Source organism: Hibiscus syriacus, unplaced genomic scaffold, assembly GCF_006381635.1.
Source record: "Hibiscus syriacus cultivar Baekdansim isolate YM2019G1 unplaced genomic scaffold, ASM638163v2 tig00112249_pilon, whole genome shotgun sequence".
NCBI lineage: Eukaryota > Viridiplantae > Streptophyta > Magnoliopsida > Malvales > Malvaceae > Hibiscus > Hibiscus syriacus.
Genome location: NW_024063281.1, coordinates 381801 through 405217, shown reverse-complemented (window position 1 = coordinate 405217; position 23417 = coordinate 381801). Strand labels below are relative to the sequence as shown.

Below are 23417 nucleotides of genomic sequence, written 5' to 3'. Positions count from 1 at the left end.
TATAATCACTCAGCTTTTTTTCACTCTTATGTTGGTAACTAAAGTTTAAAAATTTTCAATTTAAATTTTTTTTATAAATATGTATAAATAAAAGGCGGTATATATTCAATATTTTTTCAATCATTTAATAATGAATGATCATACATCTGGCATTTGTAGTACTCGAACTTGAGATCTCGAGAGATAATAAGTCTCTTAATAGAATGATGACATGGCATTTTAACTCCAACTTTTTTCATTTATTTAACTTTTCAACTTTCTAATTTTTTATATATTTCATTCTTTATTTTATTTATTAAGCTTTGTCATATTCTATCATGTTGAAAATCATTGTGATCATGAATTCATCCATATCAACCATTTCATTGCCATTGGTGTTCATAATATTTGAAAGATACAGATTCAAAAAATTGGAATTTTATATGTTCAAATTTTGATATCGAAAGGATAGAATACATTTTTTGTGATATTTAATTAAAAATGATGTTTATTTCTATAAATTATTTATATTATCTATTAATATCAATAATCATTTCTTTAACAATGCGGATTTGATGAGAAACGGGTAATATAAACGATTTAATTTTATATAAATTTATCTAAATAAATATTTTTAATTGAATTAAATTAATTCTCAATAAATCCTTGGCGAGGAAGATAAATATTATAGTTTATATAAATATAAAATATTTAAAATATAAAAATCAAATTAAAATTTAATAGTTACACAATATTAAAATATAATATAAAGTAAAAATAAAAATATATTATTATAACTATATTACTATAAAAATAAAATTATACATATTTGTTTATCTATATTTTATATTTTTCCAATTGAAGAAATTATTTAATTAATAATAATATATAAAGTGAATGAAAATTTAAATTTAGTATGAACAATAAAGTTATCCATTTTTAGTTGTATCAATATTTTTTTTATTTTTTCTCTCTCTAAATTTTATCACGTTGTCGTTAAATATCCTTTTTAATTTTAATTTTTTAAAGTACTACAGATCAAGATATAAAATCAGTACCTCATTAAAATTTTAAAAATTATTTATATTTATTTTTTAAATAATTTGAGATAATTTAAACAAAGTAATTCAAAATTTAAGTTAATTTGAATTTTTTTATCTAATAACAATTCAAGTAATGACATTTTCATCCTTAAACTTTTTTTAAAAAAATATTTTAATCTTTTTTTTTTGGCTTTTAATCTAGGGATGGGCATGAGACCCAGATCCGACGGATTTCGACCCGACCCGATCGGGTCGTTTTAAAAAAAATAGATTCGGGTCGGGTCGAGTCGAGTTTTTTTTTTATTGTGATGTTCGGGTATGACCAGATTTGAGTTTAGGGTGAAAAATATCCGACCTGACCCCAAAAAATATATAATTTTACCTTATATATTTAGGAATAATTACAATAATACCCCTCTATTTTTTTCCAATTAAGCCATTGTTTTTATTGAATAAAAATATTTTTTTATTATTTCGGGTCGGGTCTGGTTTTTAAGTTATATATCGAGTCAGGTTTGATTTTTAAGTTATATATCAATTCGGGTCGGTTGAAAACTTGTTTTGGTCAGGTCTCGGGTGAATGACTCCTTGTTCTCGGGTCGAGTGGACCAAATACCTTACCCATGTCATCCCTATTTTAACCCTTAAATCTTTTTTTCTAATAAAAAGAAATTTCTTATTGATTATATCATATAAAGAGAAACGTATTGTGTAACATATTCACTATAAATAATATAAAAGAATATTATTTTCATAGATAATCTTTAATAAATCTTATAATCATAAATAAAAAATATATATTTAAATAATAAAATAAAAAAGTAAAACAATTAAACCAAAATATAATTTCCCATTGTTCTCGAAATCTTCCTTTTCTTTGTCCCCAAGTATTTTCCTATGCGCCATATAATTTTTCTATTTACCACGTCATCCGGGTCATCTTATCTGGAAACGACCCGGATCCGATACCAAAATAAAATCAATGCCACGCTCATCTTAAGCGCGTAACAACATATCACCAATAACAACCGTCCGTTCAAAGCACGTCAATCGTAAAACACGTGGACATGAAAGCCATCCGCCACTAGGAAACCGGAGAACTTACCTATCAAAAACGAATACGAAAAAGGGCATTTTAGGAAACGTAAAATAGGGAAACCAGACTATAAATAGATACGAGAGGCACACTCGAATTCCCTACTAGAGTCGCTCTCGTTCTCTCCTCCCTCCACTGTTTCGGCATTTGATCTATCCTTTGAAAGGTTCGATTCTCAGATCCTCAATTTCATGCTCGTTTTCGATTTTGTTTTGGAAGATCGATTTGTTGTTCTGTATTTCTCGATCCCGATTCTCATGTATCGGTTTCTGTTTATGATCTTATTTCCGTATTTGTTATGATTTTGAAGATCTGATGGCTCTGATTATTTATTGGGAATGCTTTTGTTTTTCTTCAATTCCCTTGCGTTTCGATTCGGATATTCTCTTCTTAGATTTGATGATAGAAACGATATTTTTATGTGAATTATTTTGATTATTTATCTTTAGATATATTTATAGCGTGAATAAATCATGAATAATTATAAATTAGATTACAGTATAATATCTCGATTTTTGTTTTAAATTAAAAATTATCCAGGATTTTTTTGTTATTAAGTCATTTCTATGAGAAACTCTGTTTTATTTTTTTATTTAAATCTGCGACTTTTATGTGGATCATTTGTTTTTGTTTTTATGTGAATTATTTTGTTCTTTTATCTTTAGATATATTTATAGCATGAATAAATCATTACTAGTTATAATTGTATTATATAGAATTAGAATCACTGTATGTTAGAATTAAAATTTACAGTAAAATATCTCGATTTGTGTTTTATAGAGAATTATCCAGGATTTTGTTGTGATTAAGTCATTTCTGTGAGAAACTCTGTTTTATTTTTGTTTTTAATCCGCGAATTTTATGTGAATCATTTATTTTTATTTCTGTGTGTAATTATTTTGATTTTTTATATCACGAATAAATCATAAGCGAGTATAGATTAAATTATATTAGAATATCATGAATTGTGTTTTAAGTTTAAAATTATCCTGGATTTTGATGTGATCAAGTCATCTCTGTGCGAAAATCTATTTTGTTTTTTAAATAAAAAGTTATCCAGGATTTTGATGTGATCAAGTCATCTCTGTGAGAATCTTTTTTGTTTTTATTTTAAACCTGTGACTTTTCTGTGGATAATTTGTTTGTTGTTTTCATTTGATTGTATGAGTTTAGGGGGTGTTTGGTTTAAGGAATGTGAGATTTTCATAGGAATGAAATTCATATTTCCATGTTTGGTTGGTCGGGAATCTCATTCTCGGTAATGTTTTATTACCAATAGTAGAATTTTTGAGATATATTACCGGGAATGTCATTATTTCCCTTTTCTTCGTACGTTTTGGACTAAATGCCCTTAAATTTTTTTTCTCAAAAATATTCTTCTTCTGTCATTGAATAATAAAAATTTTACGAAGGTTAAATTATAAATTTATCCTTAAATTATTTTTAGATTTACAAAAAAATATATATATAATTCAAATTTTATATGAAGTTCAGGGGTTAAAATAAAATTTTACCATTTCATTAAATCATTTTATATTTTTAATTTTGTAAAAAATATATATATATTTTATTAATTTAAATTTTTTAAATAAAATGTATAAATATTTTTCAACTTGTTAAAAAATCAAATAAATAATAAGGACAATTTGGTCAAATATATATTCTAATAATTTTTTATTCCTCTAACCAAACACGATAATCTTACATTCCTGCTAAATCAACCAAACATAAATACAACATTCCCAGTAATCCTATTAACTGATAATCTTATATTCCGTGAATCAAACGCATCCTTAATGTATTGTATTATTCTGGTTTGATTTTTTCCGGGTGACATAATTTGTAATTGTTTTATATAGAATTAAAATCATTGTATGTTCAATGTTTAAAACAGTTATTTAAAGAAACAATGAAAAAGGAACTGTCCGATTAATTTATTCGCTACTAATATTTTATTTTGAAATCAATTAGAAGAAATAATAGACAAATCTATGACTTTATCTGCTGATTGTTTGTACGGGATTTTTGTTTAGCCTTTTTTTTATTTTTGTGTACGCAGTTCCTAGTTAATACTCCGTGATGGGCAAGGAGAAGTCTCACATTAACATTGTGGTTATTGGCCATGTCGACTCTGGAAAATCGACCACCACTGGGCACTTGATCTACAAGCTTGGAGGAATTGACAAGCGTGTCATTGAGAGGTTTGAGAAGGAAGCTGCTGAGATGAACAAGAGATCATTCAAGTATGCCTGGGTGCTTGACAAGTTGAAGGCTGAGCGTGAGCGTGGTATCACCATTGATATTGCCTTGTGGAAGTTTGAGACAACCAAGTACTACTGTACTGTTATCGATGCCCCTGGTCATCGCGACTTCATCAAGAACATGATTACGGGTACCTCTCAGGCTGACTGTGCTGTCCTTATTATTGACTCCACCACCGGAGGTTTTGAAGCCGGTATTTCCAAGGATGGGCAGACCCGGGAGCATGCTCTCCTTGCCTTCACTCTTGGTGTCAAGCAAATGATTTGCTGCTGCAACAAGGTTAAATTTTGCTTAAATATAATGTTCTATGGCTTGAGTTTCAGCTTAGTTATTATTTAATTGGTTTTGTTCTAATATTTCTGTTAATTTCTGCACAGATGGATGCCACAACCCCCAAATACTCCAAGGCAAGGTATGATGAAATTGTTAAGGAAGTTTCTTCCTACCTGAAGAAGGTTGGATACAACCCCGAGAAGATCCCATTTGTCCCCATCTCCGGTTTCGAGGGTGACAACATGATTGAGAGATCCGCCAACCTGGACTGGTACAAGGGTCCAACCCTCCTTGAGGCTCTTGACCAGATCAATGAGCCCAAGAGACCCTCTGACAAGCCCCTCCGTCTCCCACTTCAGGATGTCTACAAGATTGGTGGCATTGGAACTGTCCCAGTGGGTCGTGTCGAAACTGGTGTTCTCAAGCCTGGAATGGTTGTTACATTCGGACCTACTGGATTGACCACTGAAGTTAAGTCCGTTGAGATGCATCATGAAGCACTTCAAGAGGCTCTCCCCGGTGACAATGTTGGGTTCAATGTGAAGAATGTTGCCGTCAAGGATCTCAAGCGAGGGTACGTTGCCTCAAACTCCAAGGATGATCCTGCCAAGGAGGCAGCCAACTTCACCTCCCAAGTCATCATCATGAACCACCCAGGTCAGATCGGAAACGGTTATGCACCCGTCCTCGATTGCCACACCTCCCACATTGCTGTCAAGTTTGCCGAACTCGTGACCAAAATTGACAGGCGGTCCGGTAAGGAGCTCGAGAAGGAGCCTAAGTTCTTGAAGAACGGTGATGCCGGTATGATCAAGATGGTTCCCACCAAGCCCATGGTTGTCGAAACCTTCGCCACATACCCTCCGCTCGGACGTTTTGCTGTTAGGGACATGAGACAGACCGTTGCAGTTGGTGTCATAAAGAACGTGGAGAAGAAAGACCCAACTGGAGCCAAGGTGACCAAATCTGCCGTCAAGAAAAAATGAACCTCGAGGGTTTTGGTTGATTCAACCGAAGTTCATCACGGTTACTACAATAAAGCATTGGTTGAAGCTGGTAGGTGCATCATGGGATTCTTAGTTACATGTTTTGATGGTTTAGTTGGGTGTTTCGATTTTTCGCCGTCGTGTCGAGGGTACTGTTCGCAGAACTGGGTTCTTGATCGGCGGTGGAGAGGTTTCATCTTTCAGAGTCAGTAGTGTGTCGTCGTCTTCAAACGTTTTTTTTTAGTTATATATAAAACTACAATGCTGTCCAGCCCAGGTCTGTTCCTGGGCTTTTTTCTCGAATCAATGGTATTTAAGCGTTTTATATTATCCCAGCCTTTATATCTTGTGTTATGATCTTTTCTGGTTATACCAATGATTTAATCAAAGTAATATAAAATTAAATTTATTTATTTAAAATTTAAATCAAATTAATAAAATATATAAATACTAAGAATTTAATGTATTTTTTTGGTTATAGGAACACAAGAAACTAGTCCCTAGACAAGGGAAAGACAAAAAAAACCGTCGATAAAATATAGATATATACAGATATAATTGCATCGATAAATGAATTACAATAAGAGATCAAATTATTGAAAGATCACCGAAAATCACAAATTATAGTCTAAAGTTGTGAGAAAGTAATCTCTAAATAAATTACTTTCAAGGTTGATAAATGAATTACAACAGATGGATTAAACTACTTAAAGACCATCGAAAATCGTAAATTATGTCTAACGTCATGAGAAATAAAAAAATATATAAAGTGATATATAAAAAAATAGATGAAAATCATGAAATGTCAACGAACCAACAAAGCAAACCTAGAGATCAATATATTTTTTCATCCTTCTATCATTTCCGTTTATAATGTGATGGCGAGTGATCAAATAACAATGTATAGTAGTAATAACTAAATTGAGAAGTATTTAAAATTGAATGATTAAAATAGATATTAATCAAAAGTTTGGTGACTATTCAGAGAATTTTCTCTAAACTAAAAGAGACAAACGAATCATTTTTCAGCTTTTACTTTCACTTCCAACACTTAAAAAAAAAAGTGAACGAACAAAGGCGAAGATCATCCGAACCAGCAAAGCTTGAAGGATTTTTCATTCCTTTCTTCATCATCATATCCGGTAATCCGTCTCTAATCTCATCTCTTTGGAGTTCATGGATTATGCTTTCCCCCCCTATTATTTGTTTAAAAAAGTGGAATCTTGAATATTGGCCATCTAGACATTGAGCTTTTACCTTCTTATGATGAAAACCCAGGAGTTATTTGATATGGGCTTTCTTCATTTTTGTTTAATAAGTGTTAAAATGACATTTGTTTCCCCTTTTTTTGGGTAGAAAATGGAAAACCCAGAGGCAAATCAACTTCCTGAAGTGGATTCGTTGCCTGATGGTTTTGTTGAGAGTCCTTCAGATCCTTTGGCTCCTAAAACTCCAGTTTTGGAACAGGAAAAACCTTCGGAACCTGATTATAAAGAAGATGGCTTAGTTGCCAATGAATTTGGAGCAAGAAAGGGCCTGAAGCAAAGAACTTTTCCTGTTCCATTGTCTGAAGTTGATACTTTTGATAGTTATTTGGATTCTGTTGACGGTAAATTAGTCGGTCACGTGGCGCCCAGCCGTTCCATTCCTGAGGCTGCAAAGGTTGAGGCGACAGAATTCAGTGAGATGAAAGGAGAACTTAAAGGGGAGTCCCAAACTACAGTAAGATGTAATTTCTCTAACTTTCAGATGAATAAGTGCATTTTTAGGCATTAGAACCCAGGACTTAAATTGCGATTAAGGTCGCATTTTCGGTTGCTTTGCGTTTATCGCGATTGTGGCAATAGCCGGTCCTATTGCGTGTGTTGAGGGTATCACTGTCGTATAATAACGGCTTCAGGCAACACCTTTACCGCTATACAACGGCCACTATTCCGATAGCGGGCCGCTATTTAAATCCATTGTTAGAACTCTTATATTGCATGAAAATTGAGAAGCTGAAAACAAATCTATTAAGAACATTTTGTATGTGTGCTTTTGTGTGTATGTCTATCCAGTGTGTGTGTGTGTGTGTCCAGTTGATCTACAGACTATAAGCAAATTTTCTTCTTCTATGGAAGGGTTTTTTCTTATAGTTTGATGTCTTTGGTTACCACTCAAAAAGTATTGAGAAGCAAAGAATTCGATTTTAACATACTATTACAAGTAACGGTATACCCGATGAAAGAAAAAAAATAAAAGAAATTGAAAATAACTTCTATGAGGTCTTTTTCTTTTCATATATGTCTTGTATAAAAAGCCTGCTTAAGTACATCAGACATGCTCCTGGTCAAATCTGCCTCATCCAAAATGATATGAGGTGATTTTTTTATCTAGTGCTAAAGCCCAATGCCTAGGCACATGCCTTAGTACTACTTTTTCAATTTTAAACTTGGATGGTTTTTAGGTTTTCTAGTGCTCATTAGTGTTTTGTTTTTCGCTGCAGGTGAAGGAGGATCAGAAACTAAATCTACTAACTTGAAGGAAACATATTCATCGGAGAGTGTGGATTCTGCGAAGAACAAAAAAACAGTTAGTAGATCATAGCACATGACTAAGTTCTTTCGAATTGTTATGTTTGTGGAACCGTCCATTCTCTAATTTTTTATCCCGAGGCTGTTGGTAACTTTGGCTGGTCGCGTATTTTTCTTTTCTTTTCTAGAGGGTACTCTTTATCGCAATTCTAGATGATTAAATAATGTTCGTTTCAAGGAGAATAGGAAAACCATTTGATCATGCATATTAGAAGAGGTCTTCAGTTGCAATGGTGATAGTTCATAAATATGTTAATGTTGCATTTTTCCAAGAGTATGACAGTCAGTTCATTGAGGTTCAGTTAATTCTGAGTTCACTTCTATATGCTTATTTTATATCATTTTCATCTATATAAGTGAACTCACCGGTTTATTTATTAGGAAACCATCGAAACCAAACGCAAGAATGCAAAACGTACATTAAAATCTGAAAAGGAATTTCTCGAGTTCTCTTTCACATATCAACAAGTTCTCGCAGAAAGAGATTCAGGTAAGTTGAAATAACATTTTATGATGCCCAAAAAGACACTATTCTCTGTATCAAATGATGTGATGAATATGTAGGTCTAGTTTACCTAAGACCAAAATTTATCGATCCTTCATGATAGTACGAGTTGTTTTGATGTGAATATACCTTTTGTTGCCAACAATGATACTTGTCCATTAAGTTTGAAAACTGGTTTTTATATATGCTATATGTTGGGTGTATACAATTTCTGCGTGTTCAGTTTGCAAATATAAATATAAATTTATTAATTAAATTTGAGTGTTCAAGTATGATAACTATTGCCACGATCTCTAATAGGCACGTATGGCACACTGGTGAATATTATAATCTCTCTCAATATCTTTGACATCACGGAACTGATTTTTGTTTCTGTGCGTACTCGTGTAGCTATTGCTGTCCGAGATAAACTTGAATCACTTTGTAGGGAGTTACAACGGCAAAACAAAATGTTAATGGTATGTTCTCTTTGGATGCTTTTGTCACTTTTTGATTTATTGCATCCTACTGAGTATTTGTTCTTGGTACACTTTGCACCGAGTATGTTGACCTTACAATTATGTTACAAACCAACCATAAAATGATATAAGTAACGGTTCTGATCTCAACTGTACTTCCTCTATAAAGTTGCACTTACAAACATTTTTTGAACCCCTGGTTTCTTCCGTAAGCGCTTGGCGTACTTTTAATCAAGTGACGGTAAATCTGCAGAACAAATTTAATTGAGGAAAGCAACACTCCTTTAGTTTTACCATTAATTTTGATATATTTGAGATCGTTAATGGCGAATTTTTTATAGCTGTCTTTTAAAAACCTTCAATTTCCACGTCAAATATATTATTATATATACTTGTCCTTTTTGAGCTATTTGTCTTTCTTTTAAGAAGCTGCTGATGAGTTTGTTCATGATTTCACAGGATGAATGCAAACGGGTATCAACAGAAGGGCAAGATATAAGATTAGATTTATCAGCGAGGTTCCATAATGCGATCAAGGTTTGATGCCCCCGTTTTGATTTTGAAAGCGATCTTGGTGGATATACTGACCTACATGCTGACTGGTCCATCTCTCTGTAGTTATATTACTTCCTAATATCATTTTCTTAACTGCCAAACATGATTGATACCATGAAAAGAGTTTGCATAGCATATATGTAGCATAGGTCAACAGAGATGATATGTTAAAAGCAAGATAAATGGTAAAGAGAACTGTGTTGTAACTCATCAAGATAGTACTGCAAGTCTATTAGTTGAATCGAGAGTTGAAAACTGCATCTCATGTTGGATGATTCTATGTTAATAGGACTCGAGCTTAAGTGCCGGGTACTGAAAGAGATTCACCCTAAACATATTTTACTGGTAGTTTCTTAATCTTCTTTTTTCCCCTTCATATAGGATGTGACCAATAAGATGGAAGAGCAGAAGAATGAGTGTCTATCTCAATTGAAGGAGAATGAGATGTAAGAAACAGGAATTGCATGTCTAATTATAACAAATATTGTCCTTCAAGATTGGTAACATCTATACTCTGAAAGTTATCCAAAACACCAAATTATACATGTTCTGTATTCTGGTTCTTTTGTTTTTTTTCCCTTTTCCCAATGATCATTTGATTCGGACATCTGATCTTACTTTAGGGGTTTTCAAATATATCGGCTTTTCCAAGTAAATTTCTACAGAGTTCCTGCTATCTGGGAAAGCATCGTCACACTTATATCATTTATTTTGATTTAACCTATTGTTTTACTTCCAGTTTGTCACCACTCAGAACTTTGGAATTCTTCATGTATAGGTTAAGAGAGAAGTTGAAGCAGTTTGCCGATCAATATGCTCTCTCTGAACAACATTTTGAACAAAAGGTACGGGTTAAATTTACCGGTATAATGAAGGTTTTCCATCTCAAAATAGAATCAAATTGTGTTGTCTAGAACCGTGAGATTAACCTATGTTTTGGACATTCAACACAGCTAAAGCAGAAAACACTAGAACTAGAGCTTGCTGATCTAAAAATTAAACAACATGAAGAGAAATTGGTTCAAGAAAAAACGCAGATGAAAGTATATGCAGAGCAAGTGTCACAGTTATTGGCAACTGAAAAGAACTTGCGCACTCAGTTGACAGCCGATGGAGAAAAATTCCAACAGTTTCAGGTCAGATTCTTTCCATGTCATTTACCATTTCGGTTTCAGTGGCAGTTTTTTCCTTTTTTTTCCTCTTTAAACTGATGAATACAGATATTAGGTATTGAGTGCTTATATCATTTGTCTTGGATGGCTGACACCGGATTTCAGTTAAGAGGTCTAAATGGAAGGTTTGTTGTCACATGCGCAATATCATGATTCAGTAGGAAACTACAATCCAAGTGATTTTGCTAACTGAAAACTAGTGAAGTATCTATGTCTAATACCTGTTTCCGATGCATATCCGAATGTAGATATGGGGATACGGCTCTTAAAAGATCCTACAAATACATTAAAAAGCTTTAAGAAATTGTGCTTTCGTTGTAGGAATAATAGTGGAAAGCTTTTTTAATACCTTTGTAGGCAACTAAGAAGTCATTCATTGTATGCACTTCACTGGTCCGACATCCTCTGCATATCGAATGCCAAGATGCAGCAATACTGAAATCTGATTAGTGTCTACATGCCCTTTTGTCTTACCGTTGGTATTTGAACCTATCTCATCTTCGTTATGTTTGAACTCTGCTTAATTTTGCAGGATGCCTTGATAAAGAGCAATGAGGTATTTGAAACATTTAAGCAAGAGATTGAAAAGGTACATTATTTGCCTTCTACCTTTAAGAGTCAACATATTCCTTAGAGCACAAGTTTTCTCAGTTTTTTGCATGGTTTGACTCATGCTATGTCAGTCCGGCTCTTCATATTTCTTGAAGTTCCCATGTCCAAACTTACGTACGGAGATATGATGCCCTAGTGACTCTTGAAATACATGGAAATATCGTGTAAAACGAACATATCAATGTCTGATACATAATCACGTTACACATTCGTACCCGAATCCAAGTCCCCATGTTGTGTTATGATTTCTGTTCAAGTCACCAACTATTTCCCCCCCTTTTGTATACAAATTAGATGGGAAAATCAATCAAGGAACTGAAGAAGGAAAATGTATTCTTGAAGAGCAAATGCGACAAATCCGATGTTACTCTCATAGAACTTGTGGAGGAGGTACACAGTTTAAGATCAGTTTTAAGCTTTCATTCTTTAGGAATCATAATCTGTTTCAACAAGAGTTTACCTGCTACTAATTGTTATTCATCTTTGCTCGAGCAGCGCGAGCTATTGAAGAAACAATTGGATAAGACAAGGAACCAGAAAGAAAAGCTCGAATCATTGTGCCGATCCCTTCAAGCAGAGAGGAAGTAAAGCTCCTCCGGAGGCAACAGCCTTGATTCCATGACAATTTGAATGCAAACATGTTATTTAACCGAATATGAATGCATGTCTTATTATTATTATTATGGTTTAAATTGTCATCTTTCCTGTTCATCAAGAAAAGGAAATCGATATCGTTCTCTTACGAGTTTTTCAAGTACCCTATTTCATGCATTTTGGCTATGAACTTGTGTGTTATTTTGGATTATGTTATCATGCTCTAGTGAATATCTTCTTATTTATATACGAGCGTTCCTAGTTGATTTGCTGATGAGTGTTGGAAGATTTTATTCATTGTTGAAGCTTTAGAGAGAGACTTGGTGGTGATAGCTGCTTCATGGTCATGTAATTGGAGGTTGAAATTGTTTGACGTACGATGTTAACCTCTTTTAATTTAGACAGAAGAATCACAATTTATAACAATGAGATAAAAATTATGGGTCTGAGCTCTTTATACATTCGGTCTCTTTGAGTCATGTAACATCGGGTAAAATTGGCCTAATAAACCAAAAAAAATAACTCATTAAGCCATCTCCAAAATTAATTTGGGATACAGTGAAAGGTAAACTCGTTACGCTCATATGATAAATTTGTCCAAATAATATTTTTTTAATCGTGCTCACCATGTCAAAGTGAGAAGTTCCCAAAATTCTAGACATAACGAGTTTCAAGTCGCCTAGACATGACAAGTTTTAAGTCACTGTAACGAATGTTGTAGTTCCCAAAATTAAAATTCTTATGCCGTAATAGACTAAACAATTAACCGCATATAGTATTAGGTCAAAATTGCCTGTAACATCGCCGTATGGACTGAAGGTTTACCAGTACGTACGGATAGGCACGGGCGAGCGGAGCTTTAGGCTGCCTCGGCCCCGACCTAAAATTATATTATTTAAACTCGACCCTATCCCATCCAATTTTTAAATTAAAAAAAATTCTAACCTAACCCAACCCAATATATTAATATTTTAAAATAATATATTTTAAATTATTATTATATTTTAAATTATTAAAATATATATAATAATTTTATATTTTTAATAATCAAAGAATATATTTTCATAATATAAAATTAAAAACCCCTTCCTAATTTAAATATATTACATAAAAAATTAATAATTTAAACCGAATCGGACCGATTGATTTTTTTCACCTTAAAACCAATCTTATTTTTAAAAAAAAAAAACCACCCTATAGGGTCGGGCCAAGACCTGTCGGACTCTTGACTTTTTGACCATCCCTTCTAATAGGTCGCTTGAGATTGTCTTCTCAGGACTATTCTGGATGTACAAGAAACAGCAAAATAACAGTATTGCCCCCTAAACTTTTGACAGATTATGTGTATTTTTCCATCAAATACAACTGCTGCAAATATTACAAAGGCCACCTGATATGTTTTCTTTCTTAGCCCCCCCCCCCCCCCAAAAAAAAAAAAAACTTTCAGGACTTGAGACTGCTTGCCCTTATCATCATGACTTTCATTAGAAAAAAAACCCTATTATACAGTGCAGCAAAGAGTCATTGCTGCTGAGGAATTTGGTTTCTACTACCTGCGTATGTTCATGTCCCCCTTACCTCTCCACGTCGACTCCTCTTCCCTCGTCCTGCTCCCACTCTGCCCACCATATGGTTCCGTTTTAGCAAACTGCATCCTAAGCACCGCTACGGGATCCGAAAGTTTTGAGCACGAGCCCCCTACGACTCCTCCTCCTCCTCCGGTCCCCATTACATTCATTCCAACCATTCCCCTTCCCCGCTGCTGTAAATTCGAGACTGCATCAAAACCATTATTTTGTCTTTGCTTCTCGGAGAACATTCCTTGTTGCTGCTTTACATCTGCGGTAAATGGTGCTACCTTGGTACAATCATGGCCCCTGTACGCTTGATAATCCGTCACAGTGCCATTGCTGTTTATTTCCCTAGGAGTAAAAACTGAAACACCATTCAAGTTTCTGTCGGTATTCCGAAAGGTCTGTGATGCCTGCTGCTCCATTTGAGATGATGATGAAGATGAATAATTAACAAATGCACCAGGATACTTTGCCACTAAAATAGCAGAGTCTGGCAAAGATGACAACCCAGTTTGTATCCTGTTGCCATCCCATAAACCATAACTTCTCCTGGGAACATTTTCCGGTGCAAAACTGATGTTCTCGTCGAACTTTGATAAAGATCCATTTCCACCAACATTTTTACATGATGTCAAGTTCAAATCTGAATACTTCGCACTTTTCGAGAAATGGACCACCTTTTCATCGTCTTGGGAGCTCGAATTGAGTATCTGGCCAAATAGCTTGACATTCCCATTCCTGCAAGGTTTTTCTGTATCCGACAGACTCCAAAAGTGGGATTTCTGCCTGCTGTTTGCTTGCTCTGATTTTTGTACCAGTCGTGGAAGCTCAGCAGCTGGCTTTGGACTATTGCATTTATGAAGATAATCATGAGCCAAAAATGAACCAGCCACACCCCTTTCCGATGGTGAACGCCTTTTAAGCTCAGCTAGCTGACTACACCCTACATCATCATTTATTTCTTTCAAATTTGAGATTTGCAGTTCAGCAAGATCCACCAAGGGCTCTCCAGAAAATTGCGCTGACACATGCCCACTAGCATCTTGTGAGAGTGTTTGTCTTTCTTCTCCGGATAAGCAAGGGTTGATGACAACTTATCTTGGTTGCATATGTTCTCACATTGAGAGGTATCAGAATCATGTAATACAGAAATTTTAGCGAAAGAGCTTTCATCAGGGAATAATAAGATAGAAGGCTTTCCGGCAGAACCCAAGTCAAGAGGGACTTGATGCAGAACTTTAGCGTCAAAATTTTTATCAATGGACTCATCACCAGTTCTATTTGAAACCGGCCTACATATAATTTGACTGCCAGTCTCCGCACTGCATTTTGCATCACATTCATTCGTACCATTTTTGGACAAAAATGTTTCTGTGCCTCCAAATTATTTTGAAACCCCTCAGTAGACAAAGCAGCATCAGATTTGGGCTCAACCGATGCATCTAAACTAGAAAGACAAGGACCAACTGACTCCCCATGAGATGCGGCTACAGCGAGAGGAACACCCCGTTCGACAACGTGCTTTCTTAGAGAGCTTAAATTGGCCAAGGCAACACTTATCTGAACCTGTAGTGATTCAGCCGCTTTGTTCTCAAATCCATAGCATCAGCACCATCTTCAGAAATTGACCCAGTCAGGTCTACATCAGAAAAAATATCTTCCACTGCCTCAGTGTTTTGGTGATCTACTAGCCTCCCGTCATTTCCCTCTGACATGATCAGATCAGTTTGCAAACTCACTTCCTGGTAGGATCCGATTCATCCAAATTCATGCTCATAATACTGGGAGGTAAGTCGTCTTCCACATTAGATCCCAACTTATCACCACAAATAACTGAGCTCTCTTGGACACAAGCATCTTCAGTATCAGTACCACCAGCATTCGCATCATCACTCAGGGGAGTACAAGTGTTCCTTGTTGTTGGGTGTATCAAGTCAAGCCCAAGGCATTTACGAGCCTTACTGAAGAAAACCTTGCACTGATCCCTGGATCTTGTACAACATATTGTGAAATCATATCAAAATCCTTACCATAGGCTGAGACAGCCTGTATAAAGAGGATTTTCCTCATCAGTCCAATGAGCAGAAACCATTTCCCCACAAGTTTCATCTGAAAAAGCATCCTCGTCGGCATTCTGCAAGACATCAGATGTTGAGGGCTTTTTAACCACAGAATCAACTTTGTGGCACTTCCGGTCATGATGGTAACCCTCTCCAGGGCCAGCACTAGTGATACAGGAACTCATTGCCTCTGAAGAGAGAGAACCGCATATACCAGCTAAAACATCAGCAGCAACGGTATCTTGATCACTTCCAGCAATATCAAAATTAGATGACCTTATAACAATGCTATCATCAACTCCAGATGTTTTAGAAACAAACCTCCCTCCTAAAACGATCCTACCAGAAGATTATGCCTGTTTTGAATGCTACTTTCGGCATGAGCGGCTATAACTGGAATTGCACCAAGAATACCATGCGATGCTGTATTTTCACGACTCCGTTTTTTCCCCGATGTCAACAAGTAGGTATTCACAGCAGACTTCCCTGCTTACTGGGATCATTCTTGTTCTTTGTTTTCTCAAAACATTCAGACTTGTGATCTTGTAATAGAACTCAACCAGTCTGCAGTAGTCTTGTGATCAAGAAAGGAGGCAATCTTTCTGAAGTCCTTCCCAAAGGCAGCCAACTTATCTATGAAAATTTCCTTCTCCTCTGATGTCCAAGGATTGATCAAAGCTCTTTCCTTCTCAATAGTTAATGGATCTTCAACCAATCCGTTACTAGAGATAAACCTCGAAACTTCTTCTCTTTATCATCCAAAATTAATGCGGGCATTTTCAAGCATTCCTGTGAGTTCTGCCATGGGAATCTAGAAGTAGTTTCTAGTAAAATTGATCATCTCTGCACTAGGTTCCAGGACCAGGTTTCCAGCTACAAAAACAACCCCAAATATTATTTATAATATCATCACCAATAACTTCATCTTTAAGAAACAATTTTCAAGAACAGAAACCGGAAAAAAGAAGACAAATTTAAAAGAATATCAAAGTCAAAAGCCACATGCTTACTATATTTACTAGGAATAAAAAAAATTGTGAACAGTTACAATCATTAGGAATACTGATTTCTTAGGTGAAAGCATTTCAGTTTAAAAAAAAATATAGGAAGGTAATACATACATGTGCTTTTATCAATTCCACCAGGAAAATTGAAGCAATCAAGCAAATGCTAGCCATGATTAAAACATCCAATTTCAAATAAGATAGATCTTGAAGACCATGATTCTTTAAAAAAAAATGTTCAAAATACATCACAGATATGAATTGACTATCAATCATTTGCAGAGGTAATAAAATTCAACCAAATCAAATATGTTGATCACATATTCTTGAAGGCAAGCAATCTGTGCTAACAGCGCATCACTGACATGCAGTGACACCAAATTAACAAATTCCAACTTCCAAGTATTCATAATAAGTGGAATGAGTTTCACCAGACAGGTCAAAGTACGGTTACCTTCTACTTACCCGAGTTATTAAAAAATCTCCACTAAAACCCCAAATCTCTAACACCATTAATGATTGGCCATTAGGTAAATGCTATAAAAGCAATTTGTAACAAAGAGAAAATAGAAATGATTAAAAAAAATTAAGAGATAACTAGAAACTTAGTAACATTCGCATAATAAATCTCTCACATGATTGTTGTTCATGATATAGAACAATGAGCAGTCTTCCAGTGTAGCGTTGTGCAATTCTTTATCCGAAAGGGTTGTCATGGAAGTTTTTGTATGCCTCGATAGTGTTGATTACTATTTGATTTAATAAACTGAACACAGTTTCTTGAATTGCCTTGATCTACCATATCGACATCTATTCTTGGGATGACAGATCTAAACCTAGATATCCACTTGTCTTCACAAAAGAAATCTACCTAATAGTCTCCTTTTCCATTCAAGATTTCCCTTTATTTCAAATACTGATTTCTAGTAATACTTCTATAATAAGTTCATTTCAATAAAAATTGCAAAAGGCATATCACAGTTTAAACTTATGATAAATAATCCTCAAGACTTACCTTACATGCATTCAAGGAGACAAATGATCAAAGATAAAAGGTAATTGGAAAGAGATAACAGATGAGAGAAGAGGAAACAAAATGAAGTGTTACGTGATCTGAAATTATGCCATTCAAAACCACATGCAAATCACAACAAACTGGAATAAAAAATAAACCTTCTAAACAGGAGGCTCAAACAATTACCAGGAGAAGTAACTCGAGAATGAATGGAGGATCGTGCTTGGTAGCCACCATGAATTGAATGTAAACTTAATTCATTCTTCTTCTGAGACTTCGCACGACATTTTCATTGAAAGTGAATCAATATTCTTCCTTCCATGCATTTTGAAATGTTTTGAATTAAGTGCCAAAACTCTCTCCTTAAATCTTAAGCACTGCTTCCTCATTGCAATTTTTTTCCTGATTCTGGTATCAGGCTGCATACATGCTACATTAGCAATTTCAGAAATCGCAACTCCATAAAAATCTTTTGGCAATAGTTTATTAAATACTCAGAAGCTACATTAGCCAATTCCTTATTAGCAGCCATATTATTTCGTACATAACATTCTCTCCACCAGCATCAGATCTCGAATATTCAGAACAGGTGCATCATTATCATCTTTGAAGCACACTGCCTTCCAACAGAATGGTCACCGCAGTCCCTTCATACCTGAACCGGTAAGAACAGAACCCAAATCACCAGAGCACTCGGGAACTTAACAATATTAGATGGAGAAAAATGCTTTTTCCAAAGATGATGGTTCCACAAAACTAGAAGTTGCCAGGAATATCAATATCCTCATCTTTAACATAATTAACTTCTACCAGTACAGTATTACAAAGGGGCCCGTTTCCACAAGAGCATCAGCACAAGTATCAATCTTCAGAGGGGCAGGTAGAGGGAACATACTGGATGGAGCCTCTTGTTCCCCACATGCTCTCCATGTTTCTCAGCAGGAAGAGAACTATATGTTGCTGGGCAAGGACATTACATCTAGAATCACCTTTCAACGATTTGAATTCATTTTTCAAGTGAACTCATTTCAGATTCAGTCATCTCCAAAACCTTTAAAAAACATCACCTTTCACTAGTAGCAACTTATTTATTGCTGTAGAGCTAACAAAACTAGAATCTACTGTACAAGGATCATCATGTTGAAGCAAATTAATAAGTGAAGAGCCCATATTAATAATTGAATTGATATCCAATTTCTCTAAATTAAAAGATGGTCCTTCTAGATAACTTTGAGACCCAATGCTTAGAGAACCACGTAAATACTAATATCGTTATCAATATTTGCAGCTTGCCAAATGATTTTTCTTCCCACCTGCAAAAACGGGACCATTGTGGGAATAAATAGAAAGCATCGTCATCACAATCAATACAGGGAGAAAGAGATAATTTAACATTCAGCAATTTCACATTCTCCAATTAATTTAAAAATAAAAAAAAAACTAATTCAGACATGGTTTGTAAACTATAGGGGCAAACATCCAATATAAAACCAACTGTCAATGAGTGGAAGGACCCAAGTTAAGTATAAGACCACAAGAAACCCAATTCTGAATAGATGTGAGATAAAAACAACATAGCATCCGAGATGTAGCTCCACAAAGGCTCCCATGTAAACGCACAGCGGTCTGGAGTCATCAACCATAGAGAGAAAAGAAACAAGGATTTTTAATACCAAGTCAAACACCCAACATATAGAACTGAGGCTTTGTTTCACATTCTTGAACGCCCAACCAATTATTAATAAGAGGGTAACACCATTTAAGAATGTAAAACTTAAATAAGAAAACAACTAAAGAAAAAGCGGTCTGGAGTCATCAACCATAGAGAGAAAAGAAACAAGGATTTTTAATACCAAGTCAACACCCAACATATAGAACTGAGGCTTTGTTTCACATTCTTGAACGCCCAACCAATTATTAATAAGAGGGATAACACCATTTAAGAATGTAAAACTTAAATAAGAAACAACTAAAGAAAAGTTGGTCATTAGCATGAACGCACAGAAACAGAAGTTTCTTCTAACACATGGTTACATGGGTCCAGTTCTCAGATGGAACAACCAATCTAGCAAGATATGTGACTTTTCCATCCTTAATAACAGGCCCTATAATTGATATAGATAGGCTACATGGATGATTACTGAAACCTAGGAACTGATAAAAGGAAAATTGCTATCACCTCATAAAATCAAGAGTACACAGATAGAGTTTGCTCTGAGTGGGAAGAAGAAAGTCAAGAATGCACAGTGCTCAAATAGTGATACTAAGCATGGAAACCACGAATTATCATGCCAATGAAAAAATCTGTTGAACTTTTCCAAGGCATTAAAAAGGTGTATTAGATCGTATAGTGACAACAACAGTGTTCTATGCATAATTTAATTGGCATGCAGGCCTGCTAAAACGCTTGTGAATACTTTGGACATCGTCCAACCCTATAATACTCGTGTTAAAAAGGTCAGGCGGCATAATGATGAATCAGGAACATCTTATCAAACAAACAGTCATGCTGAGTTATTGCTTCTATATAATCGAATAAGAACCGTCAGTTATTGCTGCCATATAAGAGAATAGTCATAAAAGCACATTTTTTAGGTAATGCTTAAACAGAATAAATATACAAGTGAATCTAATATTACCAGGCGATGAACTGCAAGCAACAGATGGAGTTGCAGGAGAACACACAGTCGGAACTTATATGCCAAGTTAGAACTCAGAGAATTGTTAGACTCCGTATTACAGACAGAAATCATAGCCCCACCTCTGTCTGTGGTTGTATCAGACCCTTCAACTTTCTTTTTCTCATACTTGGCCAGACCCCCACCCCTGCAAGGCGTGGCTTCTTTCTTGACATTGTCTCATCAGAAGGTGCAGATGAGAACACAGGCTGCTGCATACCCAGAAGGATACGGACGGGGTCAATTTTTCTGTTGCAACTCAGTTTCCCTTCATCAGAATCTACACCTCCTAAGCTCTTGAACTACTTGAATGGCAAAAGCCTGAACCCCGTGAAGACGAGCTTCCATAGCGACTCCACTTCAGAGGCTTCCAATCAACCGAGCCTATAAATTCTCTTTCTGACATTTTTGACCCGTGTCCCCATTTACAGCACTTGTCTTATGATCATGCTGACCTTTTGAAGTTGATCCCATGTTCACAAAGCAAATGAATATGAGAATGGTAGATGACATATCATCCATGGACCTCCGCTCATTATTGACATGATGAGGCCTCCAGAGTGCTTGGGGACCCTTGCAGCTTTCCCAGGATTGACCTCTCCAATCTCTCGGCTATAAAACCCTCTGTTGTTTTCCCTAATGTTTCGGCCATATTTCCCATCTACACAAGAATCTGACAGTCGAAATTCTCATCATCCAGATCTTGTTACCTGATCGTGATGGAACATATCCATGACCCCATTTTCCTCAAACAGATGCCAACTGCCCTGCCTACCATGACCTTCATAAAATTAAAGAAACAAAGAAAAGGTAACTAATATTAACACGTGCAATGTATATCTATCTTTCAAATCCGGGGAGAAAGGGGAGATCCTATAAATCTTAAATCTCACAACCAAAAGAGAGTAGAAAATGAATACCTCCATTTAATAGATCAATGGAATCCAAGAGAAGAAAAACAATATTTTCTACCTCCAAAATCCAAAAACTAGTAGTACCCTAAAACCCAAGAAACGAAGTAGAATACTGTAAAAAAAATAATCCCAATTTATCAAAATCAAAGTATATTCTTCTCTAACCCAAAACGGAAAAACAAAATTCCCATCCTGATGAAGGAAACACTGCCCAGAAAATCAAGAACGTCTACAATCTAAAAAGAACAGAACATTAGGGGGAAAAATCAAATATTCCAAAAAGAACCAAAACCTTAACCCACGGATCTGATCAGTACTTAATTCCTATACTAAAATAAATAAAATAAACACGTCCCGCAAAATTCTTGCTGGTAAAACACTTTCCATCAATAATGAGGAATACATTTTAAAACAAAGACTTGGGTGAAAGAAATGGGATAAAAATGATAGAAGTGGCATACCGGAGAGGACGGAAGTCACGGATCCCCACGAGTAATCTCTAAAAGACCCATGCTGATAAGGCGACATCGAAAAGTCTCTCCATCGAGCCGCAGTGGCCGCTGAGGCAGCGACTGCGTCCTCTCGTGCTTCCTCTCCTTGTAAAATCCTTCCGATCCCAAGGCAACGGTTCAGACGGCATCAAATCGCATGAGCAGCACCACCCCAACAAAACGCCGCCGTTTTTCTCGTTTCTACCCGAATTACCAACCCTAATAACCTACCCGCTTCTTCCAATAACCTAAGAACAAAGACAATAACATGCTCTCACTATGGTTTCTCACTTCCACAAAAAATCTGAATAAACCTATGGCGCTTTTTCTAAGACAAACTTACCAATCCAGATTTCGCGGTCTCGGTGAACGGATCCGACTCCGTTGAGACGGTGGTGATTTCCAGCTTCAATGGGGAGACCGAAGACTTGAAATTTCCTAGGATTTTCTTGGCGTTTCTCAGTCCAGGGCTTGTTTGGAAAGAAAATCTAAGGCGAGAAAGTGAGAACATGAAGGAAGGTAGAGCCGACGTGAGAAAGAAAGCCCTAGAGAGAGAGATAAGCATCGCAACCGTAACTCAACGCTAGTATTAAACCAAATTTGAACCAATTTTCACGTCCAATAAATTAAAATATTAATATAAAATGTTAAAAACTTTATTTAAAAAAAAAATAAAATATATACACATTTTAACTTTTTAAAACAGATTTTTTCCCCTTACCGAATACTAATTGATTTTTAGAGATAAGAAATTAAATAAGAATATAAATTTAAATGTTAAATATTAAGTTAAAAAGATTGTCTTTTAATAAATTTTGATAATATTTAATTATAAAATAAAATTTAAAAAAATAATTCAAATCATATTTCAATTAACTAATAAATATATATATACTTTAACTTTTTAAATCGTCATTTTTATCAATTATTAATAAATTTTGTGATATAAACCTTAGATCCTTAAATAAAGTTATAGATTTAAATATTTATATCGTGAATAAAAAATTATATTAAAAATCATTTAAAAGACAAATTTAACCATACGAAGTAAATGATATTAATCATTAAATAAATCTTGTTATTTTTTTCTGAAATAGATTTTATAAAATTAAATTTTTAAAGAAAATGTATTTAAATAATATTTCAATTAATAAACAAATTAAATTAATAATTATTTTTAAAAAAATGGAAATGGACCTACCCTCATTTGTTGCTCCAAATCACCCCTGGATTTGAATGAAATTTACGACGACAAAAAAGCTGAGTTTCTCAGTCACTTCCTTTTTCCCAATTGACTGATTTACCCTTGCTAGGTTTCCACAATGGCAACACTTGCGTTTTCTTTTTGTTCGTTGTTTATCAATGGATAAATCACAGTTTGTCCCCTAGACTTGGCCGTTTTTCTCTATTTGGTCCCTGAATGTTTTTGTTATCTGTATTATTCTCAAAACTTGATCACTTTCTCACCTTGGTCTTTGAACATGAATATTTTTCCTTATGAATCATTGCCTTAAAAATATATATTTTTTGGTTTCCTTTCAGGTTCCCAAGACTTCGCCTTGACTAATCCGGA

The 23417-nt window shown here is 35.0% G+C and overlaps 3 protein-coding genes across 4 annotated transcripts; 2 read left to right on the top strand and 1 right to left on the bottom strand.

Annotated features, from left to right (window-relative positions):
- The first annotated feature begins 2205 nt into the window (after positions 1 to 2205).
- On the top strand, positions 2206 to 5929 carry LOC120176475 (elongation factor 1-alpha-like). Its single transcript, XM_039182903.1, has 3 exons — positions 2206 to 2284; positions 4178 to 4659; positions 4758 to 5929. The coding sequence occupies exons 2-3, from the start codon at positions 4198 to 4200 to the stop codon at positions 5637 to 5639; spliced, it is 1344 nt and encodes a 447-aa protein (XP_039038834.1). The 5' UTR covers positions 2206 to 2284; positions 4178 to 4197; the 3' UTR covers positions 5640 to 5929.
- Positions 5930 to 6689: 760 nt separating this feature from the next.
- Positions 6690 to 12257, top strand: LOC120176476 (alpha-taxilin-like). Of its 2 annotated transcripts, XM_039182904.1 has the most exons (12): positions 6690 to 6781; positions 6996 to 7368; positions 8125 to 8210; positions 8594 to 8702; positions 9108 to 9175; positions 9635 to 9712; positions 10112 to 10176; positions 10509 to 10575; positions 10684 to 10866; positions 11435 to 11491; positions 11809 to 11904; positions 12010 to 12257. In XM_039182904.1, the coding sequence occupies exons 2-12, from the start codon at positions 6999 to 7001 to the stop codon at positions 12100 to 12102; spliced, it is 1272 nt and encodes a 423-aa protein (XP_039038835.1). In that variant the 5' UTR covers positions 6690 to 6781; positions 6996 to 6998; the 3' UTR covers positions 12103 to 12257. The 2 variants fall into 2 exon arrangements, with proteins under 2 accessions (XP_039038835.1, XP_039038836.1); XM_039182905.1 differs by lacking the exons at positions 11435 to 11491; positions 11809 to 11904; positions 12010 to 12257 and adding an exon at positions 10958 to 11075.
- A 1009-nt stretch (positions 12258 to 13266) lies between these two features.
- LOC120176564 lies at positions 13267 to 15397 on the bottom strand. Its single transcript, XM_039182974.1, has 4 exons — positions 15249 to 15397; positions 14892 to 15004; positions 13908 to 14775; positions 13267 to 13742 (listed from the first exon to the last, which is right to left on the bottom strand). The coding sequence occupies exons 1-4, from the start codon at positions 15395 to 15397 to the stop codon at positions 13658 to 13660; spliced, it is 1215 nt and encodes a 404-aa protein (XP_039038905.1). The 3' UTR covers positions 13267 to 13657.
- Positions 15398 to 23417: the final 8020 nt, after the last annotated feature.